Raw genomic sequence first — 24,395 nt, forward strand, 5'->3', positions numbered from 1 at the left:
TTGACTAAGCGGGACGGGGCGGTGTAGCCGGGCCGAGATGTGCCTACATGTGTGCTGCAACATCGCCCTAAGCATGACCCGATGAGACATGCCATGCCATGCCATGCCTACAGTAGCAAGCCTCGTGCCGAACCTCTAGGCACGACCTAATTGACTCGCTTTACTTCCATCTAACCAAGTTTCAAGTTAAAATAACCTATTAGAAACACTAGCCCTGGTTATAAAATGTTCAAAGCCCAGAAGAAACCAAACAAAATAAAGTGTTCAAAGTCCATTTGTATTTTAAAAAGCAAACGACCCCATTTGCATTTGAAGTCCAGAAGAAACCAAACAAAATAAAATGTTCAGCCAAACGACCCCCCATTTATATTTTAATTGTAAAAGGAAATAAAATACAAATCATCAAAATCAAACAAACACATGCCACTGACTCCGAGTTACAGAGATCCAGGCCTTGCCGTGTCCTGCATTGCGTTGCATTGCATTGCAGCACACCAAACCAGACCAGATCTCAACGTTGCCCTCTCTCAGATCCCAATTCCCAGATGCCCTCGCAGTCGTAGCTGCCCACGCCGCGCGCGCTCGCTCGCTCGCATCCATGGGCGGGCTCAGAGCAGCGTCGCCGCCGGGCGCAGGATCGGACCCTGGGGCGCCGCGCGTGGCGATGGCGTGCGTGGTGGCGTCCGAGGTCGCCACGGTGCTCGCCGTCATGCGCCGCAACGTCCGCTGGGCGGGCGTCCGCTACGGCGGCGGAGGCAACGGCGGCGCCGACGACGAGCACGTCGACCACCCGCTCGTCGCGGGGCTCAAGGACCTCCGCCGCCGCGCCGCCTCGTGGGGCCCCCGGCGCCAGGACCGGTGGACGGACATTGAGCCGCTCCTCTACCTCCGCCCCTTCCTCAATGTCGTCCGCTCCGACGAGACCGGAGCGCCCATCACTGGCGCCGCGCTCTCGTCCCTGCACAAAATCCTGACCCTCGACCTCGTGGCCCCCGGCGCGCCCGGCGCCGCCGAGGCCATGGGCGCCGTCGTGGACGCCGTCACGGGATGCCGCTTCGAGGTCACCGACCCGGCGTCTGAGGAGGCCGTCCTGGTCCGGGTCCTGCAGGTGCTGCTCGCCTGCGTGCGCGGCCGCGCGGCGACCGCGCTCGCCAACCGCCACGTCTGCGCGATCGTCAGCACCTGCTTCCGCGTCGTGCAGCAGGCCGGGACCAAGGGGGAGCTGCTGCAGCGTGTCTCTCGGCAGACCATGCAGGAGGTGATCCGCTGTATCTTCGCCCGCCTGCCGGACGTTGATGTCAATGTGGTTGCCGACGAGCAGGTGCGACTGATTACCCTACCTCTATTTATTTATTTATTTTGGAAATGTACCCTACCTCTTTTGGCTCTAGTATTGTTGTACTCACTACCTGTGCTGTGCATGACATGGAAAATGTTGCCTTTCTATACCCCCTCTTAACAATTCAACTTGCTATGCTGATGTACGCCGATCTGAAGTCTAAACAAATGATTCGTATGTGTGATTTAGATTCCAGGATTATTTTGGCTTCTTAGTTTGAAGCAAGTGTTGCCATTCTAGCAATATTACCATCTTGTGCAAACTGACACTAAGTTGAACTCTACTGACCTTCACCAAGCACCTGCAAGATATGCATCGTGTTAGTTTGGAAACAAGCTTTTGTTAGTAGGAAGGTTCATATATTCCTATACTAAGTGAAGTTTATTAATGTGCTTATAGCATTTGATTTTCAGGTTGCCGGTTGCAAGAACCAAAGTTTGGGTGCTGAGGAGATTGGGAATGGCAACGGTGACTATATGTGTTTGAACAGCTCTGGCAATGAAGTGAGGGATGGATCTAGTGTTGTGCAAGACAAAGCAATGATGGAGCTGTTTGGGGTTCCTTGCATGGTAGAGATATTGCAATTCTTGTGCTCCCTCTTGAACATAGCAGAAGATATTGAGGTGAACCCAAGGATGAATCCAATTGACTTCGATGAGGATGTGCCACTCTTTGCTCTGGGGTTGGTTAATTCAGCTATTGAGTTATCGGCTTCATCGATATACAGACACCCAAAACTGTTGGCTTTTGCACAGGATGAACTGTTCCACAACCTAATGAATTTTGGTTTGTCAATGAGCCCCTTGATCCTGTCGACAGTGTGCAGCATTGTTTTTACTCTCTTCTACCATTTGCGCCATGAACTTAAGCTGCAACTAGAGGCTTTCTTCTCATGTGTGATCCTAAGATTAGCCCAGAGTAGATATGGAGCTAGTTATCAGCAGCAAGAAGTTGCCCTGGAGGCTCTAGTGGATTTCTGCAGGCAGAAAGAGTTTATGGCTGAGATGTATGCGAACATGGACTGCGATTTACAGTGCTCAAATATTTTTGAAGAGGTAGCTAACCTTCTGTCTAAAAGTGCATTCCCTGTGAATAGTCCTTTGTCAGCCTTAAATGTTCTTGCTTTGGATGGTTTGGTTGCTGTAATTCAGGCAATGGCAGAGCGTACTGATAGTGCACCTCAGCATCATGAGCAAACAGTGCCAGAAATAAGTGAATATTTCCCTTTCTGGCAGTTGAAGAGTGAGAGCAATAATGATCCTGATCAATGGGTTAAATTTGTTCGCCAGCAAAAAAGCATCAAGAGAAAACTGATGGTTGGTGTTGAACATTTCAACAGGGACAAAAAGAAGGGCTTTGAGTATTTGCAAGGTGCTCATCTCTTGCCTGAAAAACTTGATCCACACAATGTTGCTCTGTTCTTCCGGTACACACCTGGCTTGGACAAGAATCTTCTTGGGGACTACCTGGGTAACCATGATGAGTTCTCTATTCAGGTCCTTCATGAATTTGCTAGAACCTTTGACTTCAAGGAGATGAATTTAGATGCTTCCCTAAGGCTCTTGTTGGAAACTTTCCGGCTGCCTGGTGAGTCACAGAAGATACAGAGAATTCTTGAGGCCTTTTCTGAGCGGTACTATGAACAATCACCCCAAATGTTTGTTAATAGGGATGCTGCTCTGGTGTTATCATATTCAGTAATCTTGCTCAATACTGATCAACACAATGTACGGGTTAAGAAGAAGATGACTGAAGAAGACTTTATTAGGAACAATCGCCGTATAAATGGAGGGAATGATCTTCCAAGGGAGTTCTTGTCAGAGCTTTATTATTCTATTTGCCGGAATGAAATCAGAACCATTCCTGAGCAAGGAGCTGGGTGTTCTGAGATGTCTTTCAGCCATTGGGTTGATCTGATATGGAAGTCAAAGAGAACATCTATGTACATTGTTTGTGACTCCTGCCCTTTTCTTGATCATGACATGTTTTCTGTCATGGCTGGACCAACCGTTGCTGCTATCTCTGTGGTTTTTGACAATGTTGAGCATGAAGAGGTTCTTACAGGATGCATTGATGGTTTTTTGTCAGTGGCGAAACTGGCTGCATTCTATCATCTTGATGATGTGCTGAATGATCTTGTTGTGGCACTATGCAAGTTTACCACTTTGTTGAGCACTTCATACATTGATGATCCTGTAACAGATTTCGGGGAGGATACCAAGGCTAGAATGGCAACTGAGGCTGTTTTCACTATAGCAACTACTTATGGTGACCACATACGCAGCGCATGGAGGAACGTAGTAGATTGCATCTTAAGATTGCATAAAATGGGCCTTCTACCTGGTCGCCTCACTGGCGATGCAGCTGACGATCAGGAGTCCTCTTCAGATTCGTTGCCCAGCAAGCTTGCCTCCTCATTTGTCATTGCTCCTCAAGTTTTACCAATTAGCACTCCTAAAAAAAGTTATGGACTGATGGGGAGGTTCAGCCAACTACTGTACTTAGATGTTGAGGAACCAAGGTCTCAGCCAACTGAGGAGCAACTTGCTGCTCAGAGGAATGCTTCAGAAACTGTAAAGAAGTGCCAAATAGGTACCATCTTCACTGAGAGCAAATTCCTACAAGCTGATTCACTCTCCAATCTTGCAAGAGCCCTCATTCAAGCAGCAGGCCGACCTCAGAAGATCACCAGATCACTTGATGATGAAGGCACAGGTGTCTTCTGCTTAGAGCTTCTAATTACTGTTACATTGAACAACAGAGACAGGATTGTTCTTTTGTGGCAGGGTGTTTATGAGCACATAACCCATATTGTTCAGTCCACAGTGATGCCCTGCAATCTTGTGGAGCAGGCTGTTTTTGGGCTCCTGCTCATTTGTCAGAGGTTGCTTCCTTATAAGGAGAACCTGGTGGATGATTTACTGAGGTCACTGCAGCTGATATTGAAACTTGATGCCCGTGTAGCTGATGCTTACTGCGAGAACATCACCTTGGAGGTCACACGGCTTGTCAAGGCCAATGCAATCCATATCAAATCCCAGATGGGTTGGCGGACTATAATTTCCTTGATCTGCATCACCGCGCGCCATCCCGATGCTTCTGATGCCGGGTTTGAAGCCCTGGTTTTTATCATGTCAGAGGGAGCACACCTCTCACCTGCCAACTTTATCCTATCAGTGGAGGCCTCAAGGCAGTTTGCAGAATCTCGTCTTGGGTCTGCAGAAAGATCTATCCATGCTTTGAACCTAATGGCAGATTCAGTTAATTGCCTTACGCGGTGGTCGCTTGAGGTTAAACAAGCTGGTGGAGAGGCAGACAGGATATTGGAAGGAATTGCTGAGATGTGGCTACGGCTAGTGCAGGCTCTACGAAAGGTGTGCACAGATCAAAGGGAAGAAGTGAGGAACCATGCGCTGTTATTGTTGCACAGATGCTTAGTAGTTGATGGAATATCAGTTTCATCTTCAGCATGGTTGATGTCATTCGATATTATTTTCCAGTTGCTTGATGAACTGTTGGAGATTGCTCAGAGTTACTCCCCAAAGGATTTCAGAAACATGGAGGTGTCTCTATTACATGCTGTAAAACTGTTATGCAAGGTGTTCTTGCAGTCACTTAAAGACCTCTCAGCACAGGGCAGTTTTGGTAAGCTGTGGTTGGAAGCCCTTGACATGATAGAGAAGTTCATGATAGTCAAAGTGAGAGGGAGGAGAACTGAGAAGCTACAAGAGGCTATCCCAGAGCTAGTCAAGAACATACTGATGGTGATGAAAGCTAGTGGGATCCTTTCAAAGACAAGCACCAGCGAAAACAGTTTGTGGGAAGCAACATGGCTTCAAGTTAACAAGATTGCACCCTCACTGCAGTCAGAAATTTTCCCTGACAACGAGGATAACAGCACAGCACAAGGTGAACAAAACAAATTGGATACTCCATCACAATGTGACCCAAATGTTGAGCAATAGGACATGATACATTCTGCCATCCGATCAAGTTAGTTGAGCTGAAACTGGATCCTTCTAGGCAGGATGACCTTTCAACATTTTTGTCCAGAGCCATACACAAATGCTTGATAATGCTGTCAGTAGACATTAGGGAGAGTAAGCTGGTATATTGTAATTTTCTTGGTTCATATTTTTTTATATATATTGACAAGGTTGTTGCTTTTGGGCTTTATTGTTGCAACCCAAAGTTGTACGAAAGGTATATCGTTGCACTGATGATCTGTGCTAGCCTTGGGGAATCACAGGCTTTATGGTTGTTTATTGTTATGATCTCTGCACCTGTGCACTGTGAAAGCTTTTGGTTGTAGCAGTGTATGTGAGGATTTTAACCTTCCTGTTATCTGGTGATTAAAATCTTCATCCTGGTGTGCTTTTCAGCTATTTCCCATGAGTAGTTGTGCTGGTCTATACGAATTGATTAACCTGTGAATGTGATAGAAACAAAAGCTTGATAGAGATGTCCTGTTATCCTGTAGAGTCTTTGTTTCACATGTTAGTCATTTATCTTGCAATCCTTATGCGTAACTTAACCAACCTCATGTAGTGTACTTCTGGCTGTAAAAACTGCCAAGAGCAAATCTAGCCATTGCTTTAGCAAGCTAGGAAATGAGACCTTCTATTGTTCTAAAGGTCATTATTTTCATATCAGTGGTCATTGGAAGTTTATGTGCTATTATATGCTCTGATGCTTCTCTACATTTTTGCAGGGAGATTCACCCTGCAGTTTGTGAAATTAGATTTGGGAGATCAAAAGTTACTCAGGTTTTATTCTTTATTCCAACTATTGCAGCTACAGAAATTGACTGGTTTAAAAGAAAATCTCCTGTGAGGTATATTGTTTGAGCTCATTCAAAAGTGATGATTGATGCATACACGCATGCCCTCTTTAGTTTTGGAATTGCTCTCTGATATCACAGTCTGTTTCCAGCTAACCATCCACTTCTATGTGATAACAGCCTACAAATATTACTCCCTCTGATTGCAAATGTAAGTCGTTTTAGACTTGTGCATAAGGATTAAGAAAATATATCAAATGACCTTGTTGCTATTCATTTATATTGCATTGGGAAAGATTACTCATTCATTTGTGGAAGTGGTAGTATTTATTAAGCAGGGGCAAGAAAGCAAGAAAAAAGGAAAATGTGCATAGAAGTTCTAGAATGGCTTACATTTAGAGAGGAGTTAAGAAGGCTAAAACGACCTATATTTGCAATCAGAGGGAGTATCAACAAGGTTTTTATTTTACCTTACGGCAAGTTTGTAACTGCACAGTTCTCTTACAACAAGCTAGATAAATGGATTTGTTTACTTTATGTTTCTTTTCTTAGTTTGCAGCCACATACTCCTGGTCTCCTTGAATACCCGGAGTATTTGCCTTATATGTTTGCTCCACTAGCATGCCTTGTAGGCATCAAATATATGCAGAATAACATTTTGTCTGTGAAACCATACATATGAAGTGCATTACAGCATTTATCATTATTTGTGGTGACACAGGAAAAGAAAGCTCAAAAAGATGGTTTGTTTGTCTGCACTATGAGAAGGTATTACTAGAATTGGTGCTAGACTGCTAATTGTCATTTGCTTTATGGTTAAGTTGGCTCATGTTTGTTCAGAAACAAAGTTGTTTTCTACTGCCTGTTACCTCATTATGGGAGGAAAGAACAATACTATAGCAACAAGCATTTTGCTTGGCATCATAACTTTGCCCTTTCAATGTGTATCAGAGGCTGCCATTTTAATTGTTTATCAACTATATTACCTCAATGTGAATTGATTAACCTGTTAATGCGATAGAAATAAAAGGGCAGTTATTTAGTCATATTGACTCGTGATTGTTGTTGTGTGGTCTAAAGGTCTCATTCCTTCGGCTAAGGTGAAAAAAATTATAATGTAAAAAACCAAGCGGGGAGGAATGATAAGAACTTGCAGGTGTAGCGGCAGTGTTAATTTGGGAATACACAGACCAGAATTCTTTCCTCCTCAGGTTATCTTGGTCAGTATCTGAAGGTGGCATTTCCTTGTCACGTTCATCTGTTAATTCTTGCAAAAATCATTCTTGGTGCTATCAAGGGCAACTAATAGAAATAGGCTAGGCAGGAAAGATTATACCGTAGGATGCACTTGTTGGTTGATGGTTGTCAGGTTGTTTCCGTTTTGTAGCCGTCATGTATTTGTCGGACCCGTCATGTATTTGTCGGACCAGCCGCCGTACCGTTCGGTCCCCTCATTTGCCATTGCCTGGTTTTAGGATGTATTTTACCTCTCGTCTTTAATGAAATAATGGACAAACCATATGTTTGGTCTTGAAAAAAAAAGGATGCACTTTTAAAGGAGATAAAGAAATCAAAGGATGAACATCTCTAGCCAAGGATCCATGGAAAGCAAGGTATGCATCATGCCATGAACCAGCTTGATCCTGAATTCCTGATTGTATGTCACTTGCGGTATGCACATTCATGTGCCAATATTCTTGCAAATTTATGTGCCAATTTTCTGGGAGAAAAACTGAGTGGTGTCTTAGTGTGTTGTTATGGCTGCAAAGGATTCATTCAACTTGTCTCAGTGTTATCTCTCATATCAGAGTGTTTATCAATTTGTTTTAGTTTCATTCAGCGGTCCACAGGTGAATAATTTGTTCTGTTTCATTATCTCTTCACAAGTGCAACCAATGTGTTCAGTTCCAACAGTTTGTTTCATTAAAGTTCAGCTCAGCACACCAGTTGATTACAGCACTAGATACATGTAGAGATTGCTCAACTCCACTCGCAAGAACTTGCATACAGCAATTGCCAAAACATTGCCCATCCAGATAACTGAAGCAGCATCCCAGAGCATTGTCCATCCAGAGCACTGAATCAGCAGTACAATTTCATCTCACTAAATTCTCAGTGAAACTCATCTCGATAAATTCTCGGTACACTTTAATCAGAGCATCATATGGCATCATAAAACATCATTCCACATGAGTAGCCCAATCCAATCACACAGTCAATTAATTAATTACTCAATTATCAGTTGATTACTGCTCCCTCCATTCATAGGATAAAGTGATGATATATACACGATTAACAAAGTTTCTGATGTTTTTTTAATTCCACTATAGGAATTTAGTGTCCGCTATACCGTCCACTATCCGCTATGCTGATGCTAATCTACTAAGACTTTGCTATCTGCTACAGAAGCAGTTGCTACAAAGGTGTTAGCCTCGCTAGGTCTCCCAACGCAGCAGGCGGTAGAGGCTAACCATGTCAATGATTAAAAGTTGACAAGGTGGTAATAAACTGAGGATTCGTATATTTGAATTTAGGGTTTTATGACAAGTCAATATATTGTTTTTTTACAACTATAACCATTAAAATTAGAAATAGCTACCTCGTGAAACAACCAATTCTTCCTTTGTCTCTAAACTTTGTCATATCAACCTTCATTCCCCATAGAAGTTGATCCCAACTTCTTTCGCTTTGTCATATCACCCCCACCTCTGCATTGTCCTATCACCTTCACCTCCCCTTTGCGTCGGTTGTTCTTGCGCTCCTCTCCACTCTAGCTCCTTTGCTACACAAGCGAATAACATCTTGTCCTTGGATCCTTGCTGTCGGAGGATTAACTCCTGTCGCAGGGATCCCGAGAGACCCATTTTTAGAGATTCAGCCGAGGGGATGATCCTGAATAAGTTCGTCGAGGAAATAAATGGGAATGAATGCAACGGCCGGTGGTGGGGGAGTTGACCTAGTGCAGAAATGAGTAAATGCACCGGAGTTTAGACAGGTTCGGACCGCACGGGGGCGTAATACCCTACTCCTGTATGGATGCTATAACTGTCCTGAGGAAGTCCCTCAAGGATGTTGCTGGTTACAAGAATAATGGCCTATCTAAGAGCTTGGAGATCCTTGTTCTTCGGTGGACCTGGGCTCAGGCTTCCTCACAGTGCTTCTTTCGTGCTATGTTCTTCGTATCGGCTCTCGGTCTCTGTTTCTCTTGTCGTCGATCGGTTGATCTTCGAGCTTTGGATCTTGGATGTTGGATGTCGGGTGTTAGGTTTCTCGATGTTCCGATGTTGGGTGTTGGGTTTCTCTCTTCTCTATCCTCTATCTCCTTGCTTCTGTGCTGCTGACGGCTTTAAGTACCCGCCGGTCGAGACATGCCCCGAACGGAAAGGAGGGGGCGCGAGTTCCAAGACGTCATGAATGGAAAGGGCGTCATCATTTCTTCTGGACGAAATGACCGGGGGTGAAAAATGCGTCGCATGCCCGGTCGCCCGTCACCATAAATGCCTTGGCAACGGGCGTCGTGGAGAGGGTCCACCGGGCAGTCGCAGAGCAACCCGGCGTGCCCGTCCTGTCTTGTTCCCCTGTCACAGCAGCGCGGCAGACGGAACGCTTTGATCCTCACAACGTTATCCCGAGAAGAGCCGGATGGCGCGGGACGGGACCTGTCGGTGTATCAAGAACCGGGGGTCCCTGAGTCCCGAGGTCAGGCCAGCCATCCGCCACATGGCGCCATCCCGCGAGGTCCCTCCCGCGGGGTGAGGAAAGTTCAAGTCCCGGGAGAAGGTGCTCGGGGCCACAGTCATTGGTCCCCGAGCACCCCAGTTCCCCGATGATCCGCGGAGTCTAAGTACCGGGAAGAAAAGTGCTCGGGCCGGTGCCTGGTCACCCCCGAGCACCCTAGTCCCCCGATGACCAGAAGAGCTAAAGATCCGGGAGAGAGTGCTCGGGGCTGCGAGCAGTAGCCCCCGAACGCTCGGTTCACTGAGGTTCCACACAAAGAGTGCTCGGGAGAGAGTGCTCGGGGCTGCACGTGGCGGCCCCCGAGCATTCAGTTCCCCGAAGGATCGTGCAAGAGTGCTCGGGAGAGAGTGCTCGGTGAGGTGAACAGTACCCCCGAGCGTCCGGTACCCCGAAGACAAAGATAGGCATTCCCGGGAGAGAGTGCTCGGGGAGGTGAACAGTACCCCCGAGCACTCGGTTCTCCGACGACCCAGAAAGGCCCCCGAGGGGCCCACCGATGAGGTGCCCGCCAGTCAGAGGTCCGAGGCCGCATTTAATGAGCGTGCGTGGCCTGACACATCCAACTGCTCCCACCGCAGCGTTAGTTCCTGCCATGCTTTGGCAGAGGGGCGTGGGGCTATTAATTGCACAGGTCCCGTCCCGTATCATCGCAAGGATCGCGTTCCGTCTGCCGCCCTGCTGTGGCAGAGGAACAAGACAGGGCGGGCACGCCGGGTTGCTCTGCGGCTGCCCGGTGGGCCCTCTCCATGGCGCCCGTTGCCAGGGCGTTCATAGTGATAGGTGACCGGGCGTGCGGCGTTTTTCCACCATCCGATCACTTCACCCAGAAGAAATGATGACGCATTTCCCAGTGATGGCGTCTTAGGACTTGTGCCTCCCTCCTTCCCGTTCGGGACATGTCGCAGCCGGCGAGTGCTTAAAAGAGCCGGTGGCACAGAGGAATAGGAAGGCCGAGACGAAACCAGAAACCAAACGAGACCCGACCCGACCCGACCAGAGAGAGAGCAGGCTGAATCAGTAGAAAGGACGGAGAACCCGAACAAGAGCGACAAGCATACAAGCATCTAAGCGTCAAGAACTGAACCATAGACGAACACAAAGCACAAGACCTGAGCGTAGTTCCAGCAAGAGAAGAGGGAGCCTCAAGCTCTTAGTTAGATCATATTCCTTGTAACCAGCAACATCCTTGAGGGACTTCCTCAGGACAGTTATTGCATCCATACAGGAGTAGGGTATTACGCACCCGTGCGGCCCGAACCTGTCTAAACTCTGGTGCATTTACTTCTTTTTGCACTAGGTCATCATCCCCCACCACCGACCGTTGCATTTACTCTCATTCATTTCTCCGACGAACTTATTCAGGATCATCCCCCCGACCGAATCTCTAAAAAGGGGTCTCTCGGGATTCCTGCGACACGAGTTAATCCTCCGACAGGACCCGTGCAATTAATGACCCCACGCCTCTCTGCCAGAACATGGCAGGAACTGACGCGGCGGGAGCAGTTGGAGATGTCAGACCACGCATGCTCATTAAATGCAGCTTCGGGCCTTTGACCGGTTGACACCTCGACGGTGGGTCCCTCGGGGGCCTTCCTGGGTCGTCGGGGTACCGAGTGCTCGGGGGTACTGTTTACATCCCCGAGCACTCTCTCCCGAGCACTCTTGCACAGACCTTCGGGGAACCGAGTGCTCGGGGGCTGCCACGTGCAGCCCCGAGCACTCTCTCCCGAGCACTCTTGCACGGACCCTCGGGGAACCGAGTGCTCGGGGGCTGCCGCACGCAGCCCCAAGCACTCTCTCCCGGAACTTAGCTCTTCTGAACGTCGGGGGACTAGGGTGCTCGGGGGTGACCGTACACCTCCCCGAACACTTTCTTCCCGGTACTTAGACTCCGTGGATCATCGGGGAACTGAGGGACTCGGGGGCCACCGACCGTGGCCCCGAGCACCTTCTCCCGGGACTTGGTCTTTTCTCATCCTACAGGAAAGCCCTCGCAGGATGGCGCCATGTGGCGGGTGGCTGGCCTGACCTCGGGATTCGGGGACCCCTGGTTCCTGATACACCGACACTTGCCATCTCCGATTCTAAGGGTTTGTTTGGTTGTATGCCCAAATTTGCCAAGTTTTCTTGGAATGTTTTGTCAAGTGTTATCTAGCTAAAGTTTAGTCAAGTCAAAGTTTTCCCCATGGGTCCCATGTGTCTTAGAGGAGCTATGAGAAGATTCTCTTAGGCAAGCCTAAGTTCTAGCGCTATTTTTCTCACCACAAGTTAGACGAATTAGACTCGATTGTGTGGCAAAACTTGACAACATTATGTTGTAGATCAAACAGGAGCTGCTCCTCCATTGCGCTCATGCCCCCACAAAACCCTACATGCATCACCCTAGACTTGTTGCGCACGTCAACCACTGTCGTTGCTGCACTGGCACTACACCCTAGATATTATGGCCAGTCATTGTCGCAGCTTGTCCTTGCCATGACCCGTCAAGCTCTTCAGTTTTGTAAAAGTTTGAGTCTTTTGAATCTTTTTCAATCCTAATTAGATGTTTTGAAACTAATTTTGAAACCTGTTGAATCTCAATTCAAAAGCATTTGAACATCAATCGAAACTGTTGAATCAAGTCCTGTTGTACAGCTTGTTTGTGCAACTTTGCATCAGGAGATCAAATGGCTCAAATCACTTGGGCAGTGCTTCACTTATAAATCCAAGGGCACAAAACACTAGTTGTAATTGAGTTGTACAAACGAGTTATATGTGAATTATTTCCCTTTACGAATCTCATTTGAAAGTAAAAAAATGTTAGTTAAAATTGAATCTGATTTTTTTTTTTGGAAGCTAAGTTGCCCGCTAGCTTTTTCTTTTCAGTGGGCACCCGCCATAATTTTTTTGTAGTTTATCCGCAAAATGCATATACATTCAGCTTGTATGACATAAGTGAATGTGTTAGTCACCAGGTTACACCAACTTCTAATCTCAGAATAAACCATATATACAATCAGGGCACATAAAGGGGTGATATCAGCTATTTGTAAGAGTTGTCATATAATCCTTTCGATCCAAAATAAGTATTGTTTTATGATATGTTCAATCAATATTTTAAATTTAGTTATAAATTATTTTTATATATTGAGTTTGGATATTAAAAAAATAATATAGTTAGATTTATCTCGAAAATTACTTTAACAATAATAATATATTTTACTATATTTTATCAATATATTATAAAAAAGTAGTAGTCAAAGTTGTATTTTAGAAACGGTGTTAATGTGCAAAATAACACTTTTTTTTGACAGGAGTGAGTACTCCCTCAAGTTCAAAATAAATATCGTTTTGGGTTACATGTAATTAACTATTTCAAACTTTGACTACAAATTATTTTTTATGTGTTCAATTTGGATACTTGCAAATGGTATAGATAGATTTCTCTCGAAAAGTATTTTTATAATAATATATTTTTATTTTGTTATTAGTATATTCAACAAAAGTAGTAATTAAAGTTGTATTTTGATAATGATGTCAATATCCAAAATGATACTTATTTTAGATCGAAAAGAGTAAGATTTTTTAGATGTGGTGGGGTGTTAAGAGAGAGAAGAATGTCATCTTTTGAGCGGGAAATAATATGTAGCACATGAAACTAAAGTAATTATATATTGTATTATATTTACTATGGACTAGTTACTAATGAACTATAAGTGGTGGAACTTGTTTTTTAAGCTGTCTCCAAACGACGTGAATCACGTTATAGACCTCAGTTGTCTCTTAATTTTAGAAACACTCACATCATCACACACGTACACTCACATATAATCTATTAAAAATTAGAGATATGACATTTAAAGATTAACGAAGTTATCATAGTCGTCTCGCAGTAGATAAATATGTTGTCTATCACTAAAAGAAAATTTCATCTTGATGAGACACACGATGAGGGTTTAATCTCTGGTGAGTTGTCTTCATGGTTGTACATGCCCTTAATACCACTTAGCTTTCGAAATTACAATAAAACACATACTATTTTGTTAATAAATAACTGAACAAAATCATCAACAGCTGAATTGAAAAACTACAGGAATTTCTAATAATTCTGCCAACCAACCAGAATACGCATTCTGGCTTCTAGGATTTTACCGGTACATACAACTCGTATTTGTATTCGAGTAAATTTGTTTCGAATTATAGGGAATCAAAATCACATCTAAAACGTCACAAAACATAAAACTGCCGGAAACAAAACCCCTCAAAAGTCAAAACCCTACACCACCAGCTTCCCTCCATGGCCTGATTCCCTCGCCATCGCCGCCGCCGGAGGCGGTCATACGATGCTATCCCTCCCCCCGCACCGCCACCTCCTCCTCCGCCTCTACCCTTGCCGGAGCCCTACCCTCCTCCGCCTCTCCCTCGCCTCCACCGCCGCCGCTCCCGTCTCCGACCGCCTCCGCCTCCTCCGCTCCCTCCACGCCGTCGCCCCTGACCACCTCCTCTCCCACCCTCTCCCTTCCTCCGCCCACGTCTGCCTTGCTGCCAACCTTGCCGCCCGCGCCCGCCTCTTCGCGCATTCCCGCCGCCTCCTCTCCCGCCTGCTTGGCGCCAGCCACCGACCCCACCTCAACGCCTCGCTCGTCGACCTCCTCCACCGCGCGGCACTCGCGCTCGGGCCCCACCGCAGCGCTCTCCCCTCCGTCCTCGACACACTCCTCGCCCTGCTCGCCGACCGCGGCCTCCTCGACGACGCCGTCCGCGCCCTTGCGCCAGCTGCGCGTGCCACCCAAAACCCGCACCTGCAACCACATTCTCCACCGCCTTGCCCGCGAACGCCGCGGCGGGCTGATCAGGCGGCTCTTTGAGCAGCTGCCCGCGCCCAACGTGTTCACGTTCAACATCATGATCGATTTCCTGTGCAAGGAGGGGGAGCTGACGGAGGCAAGGGCAATGTTCGCGAGGATGAAGGCAACAGGCTGCTCACCGGACGTCGTCACCTTCAATTCTTTGATTGACGGGTATGGCAAATGCGGGGAGCTGGAGGAGGTGGAGAAGCTGGTGGAGGAGATGAGGAGGTCTGGGTGTGCACCTGATGTTGTGACGTACAATGCATTGGTCAATTGCTTTTGCAAGTTTGGGAGGATGGAGAAGGCGTACAGCTACTTTGGGGAGATGAAGAGGGAGAGATTGATGGCAAATGTGGTGACTTTTAGCACCTTTGTCGATGCATTCTGCAAAGAGGGGATGGTCAGGGAGGCAATGAAGCTGTTTGCACAGATGAGGGTGAGGGGGATGATGCCAAATGAGTTCACTTATACTTCGTTAGTTGATGGCACCTGCAAGGCAGGGAGGCTTGATGATGCCATTGTATTGCTCGATGAAATGGTACAGCAAGGGGTGCCGTTGAATGTGGTCACGTACACCGTGTTGGTTGATGGCCTTTGCAAAGAGGGTAAGGTTGCAGAAGCGGATGATGTTTTGAGGTTTATGGAGAGAGCTGGCATTAAAGCCAACGAATTGCTGTACACTACACTAATTCACGGGCACTTCATGAATAAGAACAGTGAGAGAGCACTGGATTTGTTGAGTGAGATGAAGCATAAAGGAATGGAACTTGATGTTTCACTCTATGGCACCCTCATTTGGGGTCTCTGTAATGTTCAGAAGGTGGATAAAGCTAAGAGTCTGTTACATAAAATGGATGGCTGCGGTTTGAAACCTAATAATGTCATCTATACGACAATAATGGATGCTTGCTTTAAAGCAGGAAAAGAGTCAGAGGCCATTGCCCTGCTCCACAAAATACTGGATTCTGGGTTCCAGCCTAATGTTGTAACTTATTGTGCATTAATTGATGGGTTGTGCAAAGAAGGATCAATCGATGAAGCAGTCTCCCACTTCAACAAAATGAGAGACTTAGGTCTAGATTCGAATGTACAGGCTTACACCGCTCTAATCGATGGTTTTTGCAAGAATGGTTCCTTGAATAAGGCTGTGCAGTTGTTGAATGAAATGGTTGATGAGGGTATGTCTCTTGACAAAGTTGTGTACACATCTCTTATTGATGGGTATCTGAAGCAGGGAAGTCTCCAGGATGCCTTTGCACTCAAGGCCAAGATGATCGACAGTGGTTTGCAACTTGATCTCTATTGCTACACTTGTTTTATCTGGGGCTTCTGTAATATGAATATGATGCAAGAAGCTAGAGAAGTTCTTTCAGAAATGATTGGAAACGGTATTACTCCTGATAAGACTGTTTACAACTGTCTGAGAAGCAAATACCAGAAATTGGGGAACATGGAGGAAGCAGCAAGTGTTCAGAATGAAATGGAAAGTGTTTTACTCTGTTGTACAAAAGATGATACTGCTTCTAGTGGTGAAACTTGAGCTTACGCTTGTACAAGGTATAAAGGGATACCTTTTTTTTTTCTTTTGATATAGTGTCAACATTTCTACAATTGAACTATATAGACATCACTAAACTGAAACTATTCTTGCAGCATGGCAGCACAACGCTTCTGATATTTTCATCTCACTTAAGTTGCTCAACAATCTTCATTAAGATGCCAAATTTGAAAAGGCGGGGCAAATTTCCCATTAGCTTCAATACAGAACCGAGCAAACACAAGAGGGTATTTTGTTGGAGTCTAAGGAGGAACTCAAGTTTTGAAGTGCTTCAATGGTAAGATTAATTTGATAGCTACAAACAAGTCACTATTACCTGACCATTCTACACTAATCTCACTAAGTTGCTTTAGTCAGGTATATCTTGCACAAACAAACATAATGACTCAGTTGGATGTATTTTAACTTAATCTCATATATCTAGATAAAACTGTGATCTGTTTACTAGCAATATTTGTCATCTTTAATTTGATAAGACTTCTAAATCATTCTCCATTGATAATTAAACAATGCTATTTGTATTTGATGCACGTCAATACCGTTTATCATATGTCCACTGATACTGATGCCAATAACAGATCACAGTGTGCGTGAAGCATGTAAGTCTATGCACACTTGTCTCTTAATTCAGTTTTTATTTACAATTATTGATCAGTAACTGCTTCTTTAGTGTTAGCAGTTTGGTATGTTCACTGTTTAAAGCCTTTTGCCATTATTCGCATTAAACATGTAAGGAATGTTTGTTTTGAGAAACAAGATTGTGAATGCACTGATCTTAACTCCAAAACTAACCTACTTGTTTGTTAAGTAATAAGATGGGTTGAAAATAATTGCCTCAGCCTTCATAAGCGAAGTCTAGTAAAAATGAGAATGGGGATTAGGGGCATCCCACCAAACTTATCAGTTATCACATTATCCTATAATGAACCAACCAATTGTAAGATGAGGTGGTTCCTCAAACCAAATACCCTAGTAATTGTCTTTATTTTGGATAATCCTCATTATACTGCCAGACATGGAGAAACAAGCAAATAACATTTGTCCGGTATTCTTTGTTCAATGTTCATAATTTCTTTTTCTTCCTTACTCATTAATGTTCATGTTTTACTGTCTCAGGTAGAGTGGATTTTACAGTATGTGGTATAAATGTATTAGCGTCCCTGATTCCATTATTTTTCAATGGCCCTTCTTACTGGAAAACTTGAGTGGCTTTGCAGTTATTGGAAAATCACTGAAATAATTTTTAATGAAGCAGTCTATGACCTAGGTAATTGGTTGTTGATTCAGGTTTCCCATGCCCCCATGAGGAATTCACTGTCATTTGGTCCAATCAATAGATGTCAGTGGATTAATGGGCTATCTACAGAAGAACAAACCTAATGAAGAAGATTTTGCATCTCCTTATTTATGTGACTTGTCCATCCTTCCATGAATGAGTTCCGTTATTCCTAATTGAACTGATGGATGCAGCATCAGAAACAGCAGAGAGCTAGAAGATAACATTGTATTTTTCTACAATAAGCTATTCGTCAACTGCAGAGTATTGTCAAGAGTGCACACAAATCTGAGATGGCAAGGTGTTTATCTTCCTGAGATGATTAGGGTTTCATGGTAATCTATACATTTGATTCATAAATCTGTTGACTCAATCAGATCCACGCAAGCAGTGACTGAATATAATTATTTATGAACCAAGGAAGGATGCTTTGCAAGTTTGCATACACTTGTTTCTGGTGTTAGTACAGCACATGCGAACATGGGGATCCTAACTCTGTTAGCGACAACAATGGATTACCATATGTCGTTCCTACCAAGATTCTTCAATCAAAGTGCTATAAATGGTACTGGTACAGGGATCAAATTGGCGAAGGGTGAATATTATGTTAACAACAGAAACCTATTGGGTAGAATATCAGAGGCCTCAACCGGCTGGTTTCATCTTTGATGTTGGTGACAAATAGCCTGCCAATTTGACCAGGAACAACCTTTCATTTATGCCAACCATCAGGTGAGAAATCCACAGAGACAAGCTGGATGCATTCTCTTTTTTGTGTGTATGATGCATTCAAATAATCAAATGTTACTTTCTCCAGCAGCTCCTTTTTTAAAAAAAATCTGGAAGGCAGTGCTCCTGAACTTTGGTTCTGTTGTTTTTTATATTATATTGAACCAAAATGCTGCTTTGATAATTCTACAATCTACACCTTACTGATGCAATCTCGTGTTTGGTCAGGGTTTCTTGCTCAACTAATGCAAGAGGTGGTACTTCCAGTGAATAAGACTATAGGAGAGGAACATATTGGTGATAGTGATGTGAGAAACTGGGGATGACACTATTGTAAGGAAGAATAGCAAGGTAGTCATGCTTCAATATTTTTGGTGGGGACTGGTATATTGCAGTCCTGCAGGCTGCAGAACATGGTGGAGCCGTTTTTTTCTAGGCTACCATCTCATGTCAGATAGCTGACATTTTGAATAGCTAGTGGAAAACATTACGTCGATATCGCACATGGTGCAGATTATTTAGAGGTGTAAATTTGTGAACCTAAGGGTACCTACCGATCCTCTTAGTTCAATCAATTATACTAGTTTTTTGAAAATTTGCATAATTTGAAAAAAATAGTGTTATTAGTTGAATTAAAGAGGGTCGATGGGTACTTAGGTTCACCAATTTGTGCCGTAAGGTTATTACATGGATATTCTTGTACACCGAGGCATAATTGTACATTGGACTCTTAAAATGGATAGGTCTAGGCACTTTCAAATATTTGTGTTTGCACATAGATAAGTGCGTACTTCCTAGTGTTCTTGTTTCCTAACTATTGATCCCATTTTCCCTAACAAGTGATGTAGCAATTTGAATACCTCGACAGCGTGATAAACCTTTTTTTTTTTTTGAGCGAGGAAGCACGGTAAACCATTTTATCAGGTAATTCATGCTGTTTGTACGATTCAACACAGTAATGTTCTGTCTTTGAAGCCGTGAAAAACTGAAAATGCAGCTCTAGAGAAGAAACCGACGGTTGCGATGGAATGCCGAGTTCCGCCTTCGCATCTGAGTTGTCGATCACGACGGATCCAATGGCTCTGATCTAGCTCCGAGGATGCCTCTTCCCCCTCGGATTCCTATCTGCCAGTGCAGCAGGCGAGTCCCACACCCACAAAGGAAATAATTGAGATCCTCCGACTTGGAATTGAAGTCAATGTGGTTTGAAAATAGATAATATTTGATACTACAGTAACTGACTGTAAGTTACTATATCTCCACTTACAAGTTGTTCCCTCTAACTTCACAAGGGCGTGAAGCCATGGACGATCCGAATGCTAAAAGATGTGAAGTCAAGCGATCCGAATCCGGACAGGAAAAGCATTCCTGTAATTTCAAGCACGGAAGCGCCAAGTTTCCCGTGAATCTAATCTAATCTTGCCGAGGTTCCCGTCGTAACAAATGATCGACTACACCTTCGAACAGTGGGGCTTGCCGTCAACCAACAACCATCCACGCACGAGCCTAGGCGGCGGCGGCGGCGCGCCGCTCGATAGCGACGAGCTTGACTCCGCGCCTGAAGCTGAGCACGATCCCGAACTGGAGCTCGGGCGGCGACTCCATCCGCGGCGACCGCCGGAAGACGAAGCGCTGGTAGAGGTGCACCATGGACAGCTTCACCTCCTGCAGCGCGAACCGCTGCCCCACGCACGCTCTGGGCCCGACGCCGAACGGGATGTGCGCGAACGGGTGCCGCCGCCGCCGCTCCTCGCACGCCGGGTCGAACCGCTCCGGCCGGAACGCGCCGGGGTCCCGGAAGCTGGCCGCGTCGTGGGCTAGAGCCCCCGGCGCCATCCACAGCCACGTGCCCTGGGCGCAGTGAACCAAGAACAGATGACCTTTTTTTTGGCGAGGTCAAGAACAGATGACTTGACGATGCCAATGCCAATGCGTGGAGTTCTTTTTAATCTTTTTTACCTTTGGGAGCGTGTAGCCTCCAACCTCTACTTGTTGAGACGTCACCCTTGCGATCAGTGGCGAGACCGTGTAAAATCTCATCGCCTCCTTCATGACCTGCAAAGTTGCAAGCTGGATCATTGCTACTTGCACTGCCTAATTGTTACAAAGATTGAGAAGTTACATGATGAATGCAGCAGATGTGTTGGTTGCCGGCGTAAGGCTTGCCTGATCAAGGTAGAGGAACCTGTGCTGCAGGTCGTCGGCGGTCGGAACGGCGCCGCGCGGGCCGAACCGGTCGACCTCCGCCAGCAGCCTCGCCTCGACCTCCGGGTGGCCGGCGACGAGGTACAAGGCGGAGGACAGCGTGAACGCCGTGGTGGCCGACCCGGCGAGGAGGTGCTCGTAGGTGAGCGCGCTCACGTGGTCTGGCGTGAGCAGGTCACGCAGCGCCGCGCTGCGGTCCCGGGCTTCGAGCACCGCGGACAGGAAGTCCTTCCTGCTCTGCCTCCCTTCGCCGTCGCGGTGGCGTGCCCGCGCCGCCACGATCTCGTCCACCCTCGCGCGCAGCCACTTGTTGGTCCGCGCGACCCTCCAGTCCGCCGTCCTCGGGACCCGGCTCAGCAGCCGCCGTGCCGGCCCCTGCAGCGCCGGCGCGACGAGGCCGAGCACGACGGAGAGGGGCGCGGAAAGGTCCATCCTGAGGGAGGTGGTGGAGTGGACGTGCTCCCTGATGAACTCCGCGGCCTCGCCGCCGGCGCCGTGTGCGCCCGTCACCGTGAGGCCGAAGTCGACGCCGAACGCCGCCTGCCCGATGATGTCCGTGGCCAGCTTGAGGGAGAGGTCGGATAAGTCGACGTCGCCGTGCTCCCGATCGGCTGACTCCGGTATGGCATCCGCGGCGCGCTCGACGCAGCGCTGCATGGTGGGGATGAGGCCGGCGAGGTGCGACGGCTGGTACAGCGAGATGATCGTGTTCCTCATCGCCGACCACCTCGCATCCCTGCAATGCAAAATGACAAGTGTTGTTGTAGTAGGCACAGAAGTCGCACGAGAAAACAACAATTGTTGGAAACTTGATATGCAAAATATTTGCAAATTATATACGACATGCAACGAATAAGTGTTCTTGACATTTTTTTAGTGCTACTACCTAGTGAAGAAGAGCCCCTTCTGGTGGAGAGGTGAGCCGGCGATGGGCGCCGGCAAGCTCCTGTTGGGGATGCTCTTGAACTGCCGGACGCCAACCTCCCTGCAGAGCTCCGGGTCAGCGACGATCACCAGAGGCTGCCTCCCCAAGTGGAACCTGCCATTGCAGAACCTCACTCACACAAATCCTACTTCCAAACAGATCAAAACAAACTGAAAAAAAAGCAGTGAAATTTGCAAAATTAAACATCGCACAGGACAATCATTGTGGCTTTGTCACCTGAAGATCGGGCCGTATTTCTTGGCGAGGAGGCAGAAGACGTCGGGCCCGTGCCGGGCGAGAAGCAGCAGGTGCCCCACGACGGGCAAGGCGGGCGGCCCCGGCACTCCCCTGAATCCCCAATAGGGCGCGTAGAAGTAGAGAAGGAAGAAGACGCCGGCGACGCAGGACGCCACCGTGGTCACGCACGGCAGCCACCATGCTTCCCTCGCCGCAGCCTCCATTGAACTCAACCAAGCTTGCTGCTCACTTGCTTCAGCAAGATCACGGCTTGGTCTCTGGGAATTTATGGTTTCTCTCTTCCTGGGAACTTAGCTGAAGCTGCACTTGCAGAGGCTGGCTCGTTTGTGGCCCTTGGTAGTGCTCGTGACGTTTCGAGTCAAAGAAATGGGGGGAACCTGGTGTTGGTGGCGACTGACAGCCAATGTCTCCCACATTCCTCCAAGTGGGGAAAAGGGGAAGGCACAAGAAGAGAGCTCTTTTTGTTAAACAATTTTGGGGAATAAATCATCAAAGCTAGTCAAGACAATAATTATGGGCTTATGGCATCTACAAGACTATTATTGATAACAGAAAATGACACGGCTAAGTTTTTTTTTAACGCCGGATGTTCCGATGTTTAGGTCGGGTCATCACTGGATCATCAGATGTTCAATCTCTGAGCTAGAAGTTTTAACGGATCGGAGCATACGATGTTTGGATCGGAATATCCGGTTAGATGTTTCAGTGTTCAGAGTTTTGTTCTCGTCGGACCATCCTGTGTTCAGTCTCAGAGCTGGAAGTTTTAATGGATCGGAACATCTGATGTTTGGATCAGAATATCCGGTTAATATTTTTGGCCAAACTGAGAGCACTGTACTTTGAAAATCGAACCTTTTGATCACATCGGAACATCCGATGTTATCATCGGAACACCCGATTAAATATTTTTACCCAAACCGAGAGGTCCACACTTTGAAAAATTGGACCTTCCTACTGGATCGGAACATCCGATCAGAGGGTCGGAACTTCTGATTAAATATTTTTAATCCAAACCGAGAACCCATGTTTGGGAAAATCGAATATTCTGATATGATCATTTCCGATCCGAATCAGATCGGGATATTTGGAAAGAGATAGAGTCGGATTTGAAGATGTTTTTTGATGGATTCCGACTCAAAACGAGACAAGACCAAGCTTCCCTATAATATAAAGGGTTATGGCCGATTCAGATCATCCAACATATAATCGAACAAATACAATTTACTTTTCTCTTGTTTTCATCCTCTTTTTACCCTAGTTATCTTTTCTAATCTCCATTGCTCTCCGTTCTTGATCTCGACGACCAAGGACAAGCCGCTGGCCATCTAAGCTTTGACGAGGTCCCTCCCAAGTGTAGGTGACGATGAAGACCCAACGATGCAGCGCCATGTCTGGGATTTCCCATGTGCTACTCATTGGGTACTGTTGATTGGAACTTCCAATCATCCTGATCGAAACATCCGGTCTGGGCTGGAAGTTTCGGTTAGTTTTGCACATGCGGTGCTCAGTGTTTGGCGTTGTGCTTTTTCGCGTCAACAAATACAACAGTACAACAACATCTACATCGAAGCTTAGTCATGCTTGCCTGAGGCAGGCAGCCAAAATCTTAGAGCGTGTTTGATTGGGTGGCTCAGCCCTTAGCTTGGTGCAAACGGTGCAGACTCGTTGTGTTTGGTTGGCTAAGTTGCCCCCACAACCAAACTCCGCGCATGCAAGATTTTTCTTGGGGCCAAGCCCGACAGGAATACAAGATTTGGGCTTCACTCCCGAGGCAGACCGCGTCGATGCAACTAGCGCTCCCACAAGTGGACGTTCAGATGCAGTCAACACCGCTTGGCTACACCCAGATGCCTTGTTAGGGTTATCGCCCCCTCCCCAATCATTTGTGTCACACACTCTTGCTCTCGCAACTCTCCTCCCTCTCCAGTCCTCTCTTGACGGTGAGCTGGTGCTTGCTTGTCGGACGTAGGCCTTGACTCTATTGTTGACTTCACCTGCGTTGGTAAATCTAGGGCACCCCCTTTCTTCTTGCCCTCTCACCTCTCCCCCAAATATTTTTTGGTGCTATACTTTGTGTGGTTTTCTCCTCCATGTGGACCTATTTTGTAGTTGCAATTTTGGTACATGTGGTTCAGTTATGTGCTATTTTTCTGCTCTAGGTCTTGCTTTTTGGTGTTGTTGCAATGTACTCATGCAGATCTATGCACCTATTGGCATGTTTTATTTTCTGAGCATTGTACCATAGTCAATGATGCCATCAAGCTAGGAGAATCCTAAGATTTGGTAGTCGTGGATTGTTTAGGTTGATGCAAAAAACGTGAACTTGTCAGTACAACAACCATCAATTAACTTGAACTAACTTATGTGAATATAGATATGGTTGATGCAAGGCATCTCCGATTCAAAATGAGGGTTGCAGTACTCGTAGATGCAATCGTTTGTTGGGTGTTTGCCAGGTTTAGACATCGGCTTCTTGCTCTCTCTGCAGTTACTTATGGTCGTATGCTTTAGAGAGACATTGATAGGCATGCTAATCTCTGATTCATCTATGGATAGTATTACTCAAGTGAGAGTATACTCCAAGTTGATAGGACAGCATCACACTAAACTGAAGAGAGGGTGTGTATTAGGTGTATGTGAGACACCAATATGTCTTGTATAGAATAGGACATAACAGAGCTGCATACTAAAACCCAAGTAAAATGTGTGGGTATGAGCATACTGGTAAGTGTGTTGTGGGCATGAACATGCTGTCATG

General features: G+C 46.3%; 3 protein-coding genes across 3 annotated transcripts; 2 read left to right on the top strand and 1 right to left on the bottom strand.

Annotated features, from left to right (window-relative positions):
• The first annotated feature begins 450 nt into the window (after positions 1–450).
• Positions 451–5,562, top strand: LOC133926906 (ARF guanine-nucleotide exchange factor GNOM-like). The gene is made up of 2 exons (XM_062373076.1): positions 451–1,321; positions 1,753–5,562. The coding sequence occupies exons 1-2, from the start codon at positions 599–601 to the stop codon at positions 5,302–5,304; spliced, it is 4,275 nt and encodes a 1,424-aa protein (XP_062229060.1). The 5' UTR covers positions 451–598; the 3' UTR covers positions 5,305–5,562.
• Positions 5,563–14,603: 9,041 nt separating this feature from the next.
• Positions 14,604–18,681, top strand: LOC133926908 (putative pentatricopeptide repeat-containing protein At2g02150). The gene is made up of 5 exons (XM_062373078.1): positions 14,604–16,243; positions 16,340–16,521; positions 16,602–16,843; positions 17,715–18,252; positions 18,478–18,681. The coding sequence occupies exon 1, from the start codon at positions 14,742–14,744 to the stop codon at positions 16,224–16,226; it is 1,485 nt and encodes a 494-aa protein (XP_062229062.1). The 5' UTR covers positions 14,604–14,741; the 3' UTR covers positions 16,227–16,243; positions 16,340–16,521; positions 16,602–16,843; positions 17,715–18,252; positions 18,478–18,681.
• Positions 18,682–18,869: 188 nt separating this feature from the next.
• On the bottom strand, positions 18,870–22,048 carry LOC133926907 (cytochrome P450 711A1-like). The gene is made up of 5 exons (XM_062373077.1): positions 21,617–22,048; positions 21,341–21,493; positions 20,416–21,190; positions 20,209–20,304; positions 18,870–20,100 (listed from the first exon to the last, which is right to left on the bottom strand). Exons 1-5 carry the CDS (start codon positions 21,838–21,840, stop codon positions 19,756–19,758), a joined length of 1,593 nt encoding a protein of 530 aa, XP_062229061.1. The 5' UTR covers positions 21,841–22,048; the 3' UTR covers positions 18,870–19,755.
• Positions 22,049–24,395: the final 2,347 nt, after the last annotated feature.

The sequence above is a fragment of the Phragmites australis genome, chromosome 8, assembly GCF_958298935.1.
Source record: "Phragmites australis chromosome 8, lpPhrAust1.1, whole genome shotgun sequence".
In the NCBI taxonomy this organism is placed as follows: domain Eukaryota; kingdom Viridiplantae; phylum Streptophyta; class Magnoliopsida; order Poales; family Poaceae; genus Phragmites; species Phragmites australis.